The sequence below is a fragment of the Oryzias latipes genome, chromosome 1, assembly GCF_053564925.1.
Source record: "Oryzias latipes strain Hd-rR chromosome 1, Olatipes_Hd-rR_3.1".
Taxonomy (NCBI): domain Eukaryota; kingdom Metazoa; phylum Chordata; class Actinopteri; order Beloniformes; family Adrianichthyidae; genus Oryzias; species Oryzias latipes.
Genome location: NC_136237.1, coordinates 40,208,571 through 40,219,104, shown reverse-complemented (window position 1 = coordinate 40,219,104; position 10,534 = coordinate 40,208,571). Strand labels below are relative to the sequence as shown.

The window sequence follows — 10,534 nt, the reverse complement described above, 5'->3', positions numbered from 1 at the left end:
CGTCTTCCTTCATCTGTGGTGCTGCTTCTAAGAGAAACTCCTGCTTGCTCGTGCAAACTAGTACGCCAAGCTTTCAAAACTGTAGAAGCGGCTACCAGTCGATCGCAGCACTGAAACATTTCTGTTGCATCTTTTTTCTGTGTCTTCATTGCTTTAGTCCCTTAAGCAGATCTGAACCGACAACCCTCAGGTCTCTTAATGAAAGACGGTAGATTCTGGACAGAAGAAGTGGATTGTTTTGAAACACCAGCTTGTTGTAGCTTTTAATTGAACCTTACAGGATGACACGGATGCACTCGTTCAGTTTCATTTAAAATGCTAAAGGTGCTAAATTTGGTTTTCCAGTTTTTTGTCGTAGATTCTTGCAACTCTGTGACCCCCCCCCCCCTCCAGGTTTCTCTGCGTTCAGTTGCACTATAACTTATTAAAATGGTCATTTTCTTTTTTATATTTCTCCTGGTCTTGTTGATTCTTGTGTGTACACGGATTGTGCAGCAGCCAGATGTTTGCCTCTGTAGTGGTTCATGGTGCAATGCCTCTTCAGCGTTTCTGCATTCAGAAAATGTTCGTACTGTTGTGCTTTTTCACCCAGTATGTGGACAGGAGCAAAGAGAAGTGTTTGTCAGGATGTATATTTGTCACCATGTGCAGTTTGTGTCCAACTGTAACTCTGAGCCTCTAACTTTAATGTAGCGTTCACCTGAGTTTAGAGATGAAGCTGCCAGGCGACTGACTCACCGTCAGACCCGGCAGCAGCTGGACTGTAGCAGAAGTGAAGTCGTCATTGGTTTCATTTGGAATAAAGACGAACAGTGGGAAACATTTTACAGCACGAGTTATCATTACTGTGGTTTGACCGCTTCATTAGCAGGTCATCGCCCTTCTCAGGAGCCCAGACTGCAGCACAGGAGGTCATTTAGATTCAGTTATCACAATAATGTTTAAAAATCTATCAAGACGATGCTTTCAGTCTGCAGGTAAGAACAAACAAAAGCTCCTCCCGTCGCCTGGGGTGCTCCCGGCCTGCCCCCCCCCCCCCCCCCCCCCCGGTCTGGCTGGGGAGGATCTGGTTCCCTTATGAACACACGGTTTACTTCAGCAGGGTGCATGTATCTCCACCCCCACGTGCACACTATCACACTGCTCCCTCTCTGCTTCATCCCTCCTCCTAACCCACAGTGTATTGATGGACAGACATTTTCTGCTCATCTTCATGTCAGAATTTCACCTTTGATGTAATATTTGTCGTCTCAGCAGATCTGGTATAATTGTTATACAGCTTAAAATATTAACTTATGAACTTCCGGTTATGGCGGCCATGTGAAAAGTCGTGTTTTCTGCCGCTCTGCAGCTCGTGCTATACCAAGAACTTTACTTGCTGCTATCCAAAACTAAATTACAAGAGGAATGAAGGAATAATGCATAAAAAACCTAAAACTGGAAAAGAAACAACTGAAAATTCTAAGCAACCCAAGTTAACGGAGTTTCGTCTTCGAGGGGAAGCGCAGAAGGCTAACGCTGCCACTGTCCAAATGGCGGAGACGCGCGAGGAGGAAAGCAGCAAGGTGGATAAAATACTGTCTGTTGTGACCTCCATGAAGACAGACTTTTCTACAAGATTTGACAAACTTTTATTGGCAGTCGAAGACATAAAACAGGAACTGAATGATTGCGCTGAACGAGTGACACAAACGGAGGTGCGCATTTCCAACACGGAGGACGACATCAGCGTTTTGCAGGCCAAGGTGAGCGCACTGGAAGCAAAAGGAAAAGTTCTGGAGGACAAAGTCTTAGATTTGGAATCAAGATCAAGGCGGAACAATTTAAGACTTGTCAATTTGCCAGAAGGAGCTGAACAGGACCCGTGCCTGTTCTTGGAAAAGTGGCTTCCGCAGAGGATGGGGCCAGAGTAGTGCAACAGTCCACGTTCAACGTAGACGATCTCCGCTCCCATTGGTCGAGTCTGCGTCCAACATGGACAATTCTCGACGCTCATTGTTCCAGACTTGACGCCCATGGATGTGAACGAGCAATCAGAGGCGCGTTGTGCCCAACCTAGAGAAGCAATCAGATCGCGAGCATTGACACGCTGCACGCGGACCAGGTGAGCCACTTTCCCAGCAATACCTGCTTCATCAAAAATGGCCTTTGATTTAGTTAGGACAAGTTTTTTTCTTTATTCAAGCATTTACTATCCCTAATTACGTGTTTTCATTGTTGTCTGAGCTGCCATTCGCACGCACAGTTTACATTGTTTTGCAAAAAAGGAATGATCGCTTCCACCTAGCAGTCCCTGTACTACTAGCATTTTTCCGACATTTTGAAAGGTGCTTTGTTTTATTCTTCTTCATATTAAATGTTGTCATTGTTCAAATCGCTCCGATCGCTAAGATTTGACGTTTTTCCTGGTCTGCAAACAGGTCCGAGCGAGCTAGCTAGCTAGCGATCTTTTCAAATTAGCGTTCGTTGTACTAACGTCCCTTTTACGGACGATTTTGAGAATAGTGCTTTGTTTTTCCTCTTCAAATTAAACGTTTTGATCGTTCAAATCGCCCCGATCGCTGAGATTTGACGGTTTTCCTGGTCTGCCAACAGGTCCTCCTAGCTAGCTAGCTAGCGAACTTTTCAAATTAGCGTTCGTTGTAAAAGCATGCCTTTTACGGACGATTTTGCGAATAGCACTTTGTTTTTCCTCTTCAGATTAAACGTTTAACTGGTCAAACTGCTCCGATCGCTGAGATTTGACCTTTATTCTGGTCTGTAAACAGGTCCTAGCTAGCTAGCTAGCGATTTTTTCGAATTAGCATTCGTTTTTAGTAGCATACATTTTAGGGAGTAAATAAACACAAACATCTTTTTTTCCTAACTAGACAACGTCATTGTGGGTTTTAGCTTTTTAAGTGAACAAGTCTCTCTGCAACGTTGGATTTTTCTAACAGTCAATTTTTAAAACTATGTTGAGTGATGCATGCACATGCGTGTGCATGTGCACATGCATCATTGTATCTGCACGTCATTGTATGTGCATGTACGTACATGCATGCACATGCACATACAATGACGTGCAGATATACGTACATGCATGCCCATGCACATACAATGACGTGCAGATGTACGTACATGCATGCACATACAATGACGTGCACATGCACGTACATGCATGCCCATGCACATACAATGACGTGCACATGCACGTACATGCATGCACATGCACGTACATGCATGCACATGCACGTACATGCATGCACATACAATGACGTGCACATACAATGATGCACGTCATCGTATGCATCATGACATGCACATACAATGATGCATGTGGACGTGCATGCATGCACGTGCACATGCGTGTACGTCATTGTATATTCATGTGCATGCTTTTAAAGGCCTAGATGAGGATTTAAAAAAGAATACTAACATTGAATATACAATATAGATTTTGCCAAGATATTTGAATTAAACACACTTTGAAGTCTTGCCAGCACTCTGTGTAACCACCTATTACTCTTCTATGACACAGACTATCACAAGCAAAGATGGCAACTTTCATCCGGGTCACAAACCCAAACGCCCCAGCGCATCGCCAGCAGGCCATTATTGTGGCTTCAAAAGAGGCCCGCTTGTATCGGGAGAACAAAAAAATCTTCCCTCAACCTCCACCAGAGCTGCTCCATCAGTTCACCGCCCTAGGCCATGCAGAAAAACTGCTGCGGGCTGAAGGGATCTCTTCACCATCCCATCAGCAGTGTCTGGGAAGGCTGGTGTTGCCTTTTGGGCAGTACAAGAACGCCCCTTTCCACTGGCTTGTGGCCAATGATGTTGGATACCTGAAATTGTAAGTATTTAACATAAAAATGACCTTTTATGTACTACACAACCTAACGCATGCAATGCTAAATATGAATGACACAAATATGTCTGCATTAAACTAAACTGATCAAAATATCCACCTGCAGCCTAGTTGACAAACACAGAGCGGAGGTGATTAACCCGGCTCGAAAAGGTGAAATTGGGAACCAGTGGATAAAAGACTGCCTGACGGAATACGCAGAGAGCTTCCCTCAAGTCTCCATTCTCCTCGAGGCCAACATAGATCGGTGCATCTATGGCCAGAAAGGGTTTGAAGACCATACCTTTCAGGAGATGTGGGAGCTCCACCGGCAGTATGCAGCCCAAAAAGACAGGCCAGAGACATTTAGCATGAAGGAGAGGGAGATGATTCAAAAAGCAAACAGCTCGGTGAGGAGATGGTTGAACACACCGCTGACCCACATCACCAGCGTGCAGATGAAGAGGTTCCGAAAATACATATCAGAAAAGGAACAAGTAAGTGTTGTGGCCATAAACACCCCAAAAGCAAAGAGCGTGTTTGATTTGCACATTGATAATGTTTCATGACTGAACTTTACAGAATTTAATGAATTAAAACGTTTTCTTTCCTACTGCAGCAACAGCTGAAAATGGGCAATCCATCTTCAATGTCTGCTGCTGCTGATGATGCTGAGCTGATGGCTGCATGTCAGGCTGTGGAAGGTAAGAGACTAACAGAGTTAATTAAAAATACGTACATGTCTTTCTTAATCCCAAAATTTTTACTTTCTTAGATTTAGTGACGTCTCAGGAGTCCGCTAGTGCAAGCCAAGGCAGTAGTCGGCTTACTGAGATTGTTTCTAAAGAATCCCAGCCTACAAAAAAGAAGTCAGCCAGCCGGGTCAAGTCATCCTCATTTTCCCCTCGGAAAGAGATGACTGCCTCAACCGCATCTTCCTCCCAGCCTCAGATATCCTCATCTGCCCCCCTTCATCCAGAGAGGACCTCCCCATCTGCATCCTCCCAGCCTCAGATATCCTCATCTGCCCCCCTTCATCCAGAGAGGACCTCACCATCTGCATCCTCCCAGCCTCAGATATCCTTATCTGCCCCCCTTCATCCAGAGAGGACCTCCCCATCTGCATCCTCCCAGCCTAAAATCAGTAAGAGGCCCGTTCTGTCTGGAACCATTGCACAGCACTCTGCATCTGTTCTTCAGACCAGTGCGTTGGCCTCCACATCCCAGAGTCGCGTCACTCCTGTGGAACTGCCTCAGAGTGACTCACCTGTAAGTTAGTAAATATGACTACTTTAAATCTCTTACATTTAATTAAAACTCATCACATGTTCTGTATATAATTTGCAATGCAGGTGGAATTAGAGGGTTGGGTGCGTCTGTGGGAAGACCCCAATGGCATCCCGCCTGCTGACGTCAATTGGCTGAAGGAGGACACAGAGAGAGGACTCTTCACAGCTGTTCAAACATATAAAGATGTTTCTGGCCATCTCAAGAGGAGGCGAGTGATGAAATCAGACCGGATGTGGTTTTACCCTCCGGAGCCTCCTGGTTTCATCAGCGCTGGTCTACCGGCTCCACACCTCTTTTTCCGGAGCCGCGTCTTTGTCTGGCGTCCTGTGGGAGTTTGGAGGTACTCTCTCAAGTGTCCTCGGGGTGACACCTGTGCAGGTGCAGGGCGAGATGTGCACCTCTACAAGTCTGGCTACCATCATCGGGTACGACTCACCTTTTTTTTCTTCTTTTTTTGTAAATTTCTTTTTTAAGCAGAAGTGTTCAGGACAGAAGATCCAATACTAATGTCTTTTAGAGGCTTTCCATACAGCTTTAATTTTGTTCTGTTTAGTAGTTAAATATAGCCTCAGAGATGAACACATCACACGTTGCTCAGCTTTGCTTCACTGTTTCTGATCTCTGCAGGTACGGCACATATGTGACGTGCCCAGCTGGTACACAATGCTGACTGAGGTTTTGTGTTGTGGACCATGCACGAAGGCAGCCAGAAACAAGGAGGGGGGCACAGTGGGGCGCTGGCTTGCATGGGATCGTGTCATTCTGTCTCAGCTCAGTGAGGCCCATCAAGCCATGTTCCCTGCAGTTCTCACCTGCAAGTGAGTGTTACCAGCAGCATGTGGATGAATTTTAAATGAATCATCTGATGACTCTCTCTTCTCCAAGGCGCGGCGTGGACAAGAATGTTGTTCGCCTTCTGCGGGACAGAACAGAGGGCAACACCATGGTGAAGGTGTGGCGGCAGGTCCAGGAAAACCACCATGAAGAATATCTTCATCGTAAGGACCTGTACACCACCCTTCTGATGGGCACCCTGGAGCCGGGTGGCATTGTTTCCGCTTTGGGGCACACCTTCCGCCCTCCCCCCCCCTCCAGAGAGTTACCCTCCGCGCGACTGCTGCGGCACGCCTTTCTGCTGGCAGAGGCCGACAATGTGCAGGACTACAGGAACCAGATCCTCTCCAACTTTGGCACTGTGCTGAAAATGGATTCCACCAAAAAAGTATTTCAAAGTTTCATTGTATTATCATTTCAGACATATTGCAGTCATTTTCACAACTTGAGATGAAATGCACCTCATATTGCTGGGGTTTGATGACAAATGATGGTATGTTTCAGGTGGTTAAGAAGCTGTCTGGAGAGGCTCATGGGTCAGCCGAGTGGTTCACCAGTGTTGGAAACGAGCACTCCCAAATTGTGACCTTCGTGCTGACCTGCGAGGAATCCACAGACAAGCTTCGGCCCATGTGTCAAGGACTGATGGAGAGGTTTGAGCAGGCCAATCAACCGGCTCCGAAGATCCTGTACGTTGATCGGGGGTGCTGCCGCGCTCAAGGCCCAACAGCGGTGGAGACTTTGTTTCAGCCTTGGGTTGACCGTGGGATGGTGGTTCGGCTGGACATCTTCCATTGGATCCACCGGTTCGACGCAGCCATCCGGACTGATAGCCACTCCAAATGCGCTGCATTCAAGTCTGCACTGGCTGGGGCAGTGCTGGCTTACAATAAAGGCGACCTGGATCTGCTGATAAAGGCTGTCAGGGCTAAGGGGGAAGCCTTGAAGTCTTTGTCGGATGACTGCGTCATCCAGCAGCACATCTCCAGGGAGCAGCTGAAGCACCACGTGCGGAGGGTGACTCTGGGACCACAGGAAACATTCCAGCTCATCCAGGGGGCGATCGAGGAGCTGAAAGGTCCAGCTGGTCTGGATGAAAGTGGAGTGAGCCTCTTCAAGACACCAGGTAAACGGAAAGCTTTCTTAGTGAACTATCCAATTACTATATAACTAAGTGTTGAATGTTTGTCAGCAGTTAAAAGATTCTCTGAGAACCAAACAACTAAACACACTGAGGATCATTAACTCAAAGGAAAGGCAGCTATTTGGACTGACAACCTGAAAACAGAGCTTAAATTAAAACAAACTAAAACAAAAAGTTCACAATCATCCCTGTATGTGTCAAAAATGTGTTGACTGAACTGCCTTATTTCTGAATTCCTTTATTTATTTATAGAAGCCATCGATGAGGTGTGGGCGTGCCAGCAGCGGCATCTGGGCTGCATTCAGGATCCACCTGACATGTGCATGTACAGGGTGGCTCGTGTTACCAACATCAACGGTGTGGATGTGCCTTTTTATAAATGCCTTCGAGGAAGCAACAGCTTGGAGGGTTTCCACAAAGTGCTGCCACACATGATTCCAGGTAGAACACTCTGGCGTGCACAGAAGCAGCACATGAAAGGTTATTAAAAATGAGGTTTCTGAAAAATCTTGTCACCACACAGGGCCACACTGTGCTGCACGTCCATATCAGGTTTACCTGATAAGCGGTATTGCTCGCTGGAACTCCGACAGGAGCGCAGATGCCGTGTTTGGAGGCAGAGGGCGGAGACACCGGACGTACTCTGCTCCGCTGATTGACAGGCTCAACAGACGCTGTCAGCAGCTGTTTGGAGAGACTGTGGAAGAAAACTTCCAAACTCCCGCTGATGTGGCCTCAAAGGAGCTCCTGGGTTTGGAGTACCTCTTCAGCCAGAGCACAGGGGAATCTGGACCTTTTTCCCTTCAGGACATCATGTCAGATGGACCTGGTCCAGAAGAGGAGGTGGTTCCACCTGAGCAGCTGGATCCAGAAGTGGAAGATGAGGCCTACCACAGCGACAGCGAGGAGCAGAGTGATGTTCTCCACGCCACCCCAGCCCACATCAACATCACCAGCCACGACACCTCCACTCCTCACCCGCCAGCCTTTGTGAGTAGCCTCTTTTTAAATATTTCAAACGGCACAGACAGTCTCCTGTGTGCAAGTCTTTTTATTCTCTGAAACCTTTTTAACTTTTGTTCTTTAAAACAGGAGGATGTCTGTAGTCCGAATCCTCTTCCTGGATTCCAGAGGCTGGAGAGATTCTGCTCTCTGCTCGTGGAGATTGGCGTGAGGGAGAACAAGCTGTCCCTCACCACAGAGCAGAGGAGCCAGGTTGTGGAAGCCTGGAACGCCGTGGAGGAACATGATAAGCAGCCGCAGAAGTTTCACCAGCTGTACAGGACACACTGGGGCAACACCTTGTACTGCAGGACCAAAAGGGATGATCTTGTTGAAGCTGCCGTTATCCAGAAGGTGAAAATGGCTAAACGGTACGCTCCAGCTCAGCAAGACATCACCGCCCAAAACAACAGGCTGATGTACACGCTGGTGAAACTGTTGTGGCTGCGGACTCCTCACGGCTCTCAAAGCAGCCCGGAGAAGACCAACATTCTTAAAGCGTATGAACGCATCCAGCATTGTCTTCTGGTGGAGGACCCAATCCTGTCCAGGGCGGGGATCCCTCTACCAAAGATAAACAGCAAGACGGTGAGAGACTTTATTCGCTTTCAGGAGAGGCTGCTGAACCTCCGTGCCACCAAGCAGCCGTCCACCATCACAAAGACCACCTCCATCTCCTCCTCGGAGCTACCTCCAGCACCACATCAGCCAGCTGTGCTGCCCCCACAAGACTACCCTGTGCTTACATATGTACCAATACCAAGCACTGCTGGAACAAAAAAGCTGAAAAAGAGAACAGACATCCCTCTGCCCTCTTCCACCTCCTTCCCAAAACCACCAAGCAGAACTCTGATTAAACCTGTCATCCATAGCCAAACGCAGCCTGCAGCTGCTTCCTCATCCATCCAGGGCGTCTATTTCGTTCCCATACGACCTGCCCCTGACAACACCAGCACTACTTCCAGCATCAGCACCGCTTCCAGCATCAGCACCGCTTCCAGCATCAGCGCCGCCTCCATGCAAAGCACACACACCAGCATCAGCACACCCTCCTGGGCAAAAGCTACCATCTATAAAAGGAAGCTCCAAGGACAAAGCTCAGGAGGGGACAGTAAAGTGTCAAGAGTGCACAATCTCCCCGTTTGTAGTCTCTGTGGCCAAGCTCTCCAGGGACACAAAAAATACAAAAAGAAAACTTTTTGCCCAGTGACCAAGATGTCAACTTCAAAGGGTCTTCAAAACAGAGTTTTTGAGAGCTTTGAACATTTTAGCTCTGTTGTCGATGACATTTGTTGACAGATATGTTTGTGTTACAATAAAAAAGAATTTGTGTTTTTACAGATTTGCATCATTCATTTTCTTCAGAAATCAGGTCACAAGGGCAGCAGTCTGAGCAAAGAAGGTCAGATTTTCCTCTTCAAAGGCCACTTCCTCAGGGGGAATCCCAAGGCATTCCAGACAGTCACTGCAGTGTTTTCTGAGCCTTCCCTCATCACACGCAATCTTGATCTGTTCTTTGATTTGTAAGCACCTAACAGATCATATCATTAAAAAGGGAGACAGCAAATACTAAAAAGTAAATAAGACACAACAAAAACTTAGATTTACCTGAATGTTTATTCAAAATAATCTCAAATACATTCTTAAGTGAAAATTAGAATTTCACTACAACATGTGTGGGAAAAAAAGTAAAGCTGGCTTAGTCTTTATTTTGTCAGCTTGTCATCTAATGGGAGTTCCTCCAGAGTAAGGAAGCAAATGCTGGTCAACTCCTTGACCACACTGTTGTCCATCTGGAGTGTTGTCTAACGGAGTATATCCAAATACCTTCTTTGCAACTCCAATAAAAAGACCTCGTATGTTCAAGAGTTGAGTATAAGGAGCTCTGCAGTTCACTTTTCAGGTCAGATCACCTGGATCATTTGGCACAGCTTCCAGCTTGGTTCTATGGACACATGACAGGAAATGTATCAGAGGAGATTTTCTATAATTCAAATCAAATTTAAGACATGACAAGAATTAACTTGAAACTACTGTCATTACTGTAAGGTTTTCAATAACTTGTTTACATAAACATGTGGATTTAGCAATTTGATCAACTGAACACTAGATGGCGCCAATTAGTGCCATACAGGCAACAGGACACTTTAGTGGAGGTTTTGCTTCATTCAAATAAACTTCAAGATATCAATAGATTTACTTCCAAATGAACCATCTTCATAAGTCAGCCGTCTCAAGAATTTAGGGGTACTTTTGGGTTGGACAATTTAATGGGAAGGTTAACATGGATTATTAATGTTTTCTGCATTTATTTACAATGACTGGGTAGCAGCGACCATTTTTCTCTGCAATTTCATCCATCTACCACAAGATGGCTCCACTGGGAGAAAACGTCAACACCTGTACGTCAAGGGTTGGCCAATCCTAACACATCT

The 10,534-nt window shown here is 46.4% G+C and overlaps 2 protein-coding genes across 2 annotated transcripts; both read left to right on the top strand.

Annotated features, from left to right (window-relative positions):
• Positions 1–1,883: 1,883 nt before the first annotated feature.
• LOC144992213 (uncharacterized) lies at positions 1,884–5,664 on the top strand. The gene is made up of 6 exons (XM_078947707.1): positions 1,884–2,104; positions 3,521–3,835; positions 3,957–4,326; positions 4,449–4,533; positions 4,605–5,098; positions 5,182–5,664. The coding sequence occupies exons 1-6, from the start codon at positions 2,016–2,018 to the stop codon at positions 5,590–5,592; spliced, it is 1,764 nt and encodes a 587-aa protein (XP_078803833.1). The 5' UTR covers positions 1,884–2,015; the 3' UTR covers positions 5,593–5,664.
• Positions 5,665–5,767: 103 nt separating this feature from the next.
• Positions 5,768–9,439, top strand: LOC111947362 (uncharacterized). The gene is made up of 6 exons (XM_023954253.2): positions 5,768–5,937; positions 6,005–6,341; positions 6,458–7,079; positions 7,350–7,538; positions 7,621–8,087; positions 8,190–9,439. Exons 1-6 carry the CDS (start codon positions 5,783–5,785, stop codon positions 9,393–9,395), a joined length of 2,976 nt encoding a protein of 991 aa, XP_023810021.2. The 5' UTR covers positions 5,768–5,782; the 3' UTR covers positions 9,396–9,439.
• The last annotated feature ends 1,095 nt before the right edge of the window (positions 9,440–10,534 follow it).

What these genes read in the sequence shown, in the direction of transcription:
- LOC111947362 (XM_023954253.2), top strand. Translation starts at nt 5,783, where the DNA reads ATGCTGACTGAGGTTTTGTGTTGTGGACCATGCACGAAGGCAGCCAGA. An exon ending in AAATGGATTCCACCAAAAAA is followed by an intron (nt 6,342 to 6,457) that starts GTATTTCAAAGT and finishes GGTATGTTTCAG; the next exon opens with GTGGTTAAGAAGCTGTCTGG. An exon ending in GCTGCCACACATGATTCCAG is followed by an intron (nt 7,539 to 7,620) that starts GTAGAACACTCT and finishes GTCACCACACAG; the next exon opens with GGCCACACTGTGCTGCACGT.
- LOC144992213 (XM_078947707.1), top strand. Translation starts at nt 2,016, where the DNA reads ATGGATGTGAACGAGCAATCAGAGGCGCGTTGTGCCCAACCTAGAGAA. An exon ending in ACATATCAGAAAAGGAACAA is followed by an intron (nt 4,327 to 4,448) that starts GTAAGTGTTGTG and finishes TTCCTACTGCAG; the next exon opens with CAACAGCTGAAAATGGGCAA. An exon ending in TGCCTCAGAGTGACTCACCT is followed by an intron (nt 5,099 to 5,181) that starts GTAAGTTAGTAA and finishes TTTGCAATGCAG; the next exon opens with GTGGAATTAGAGGGTTGGGT.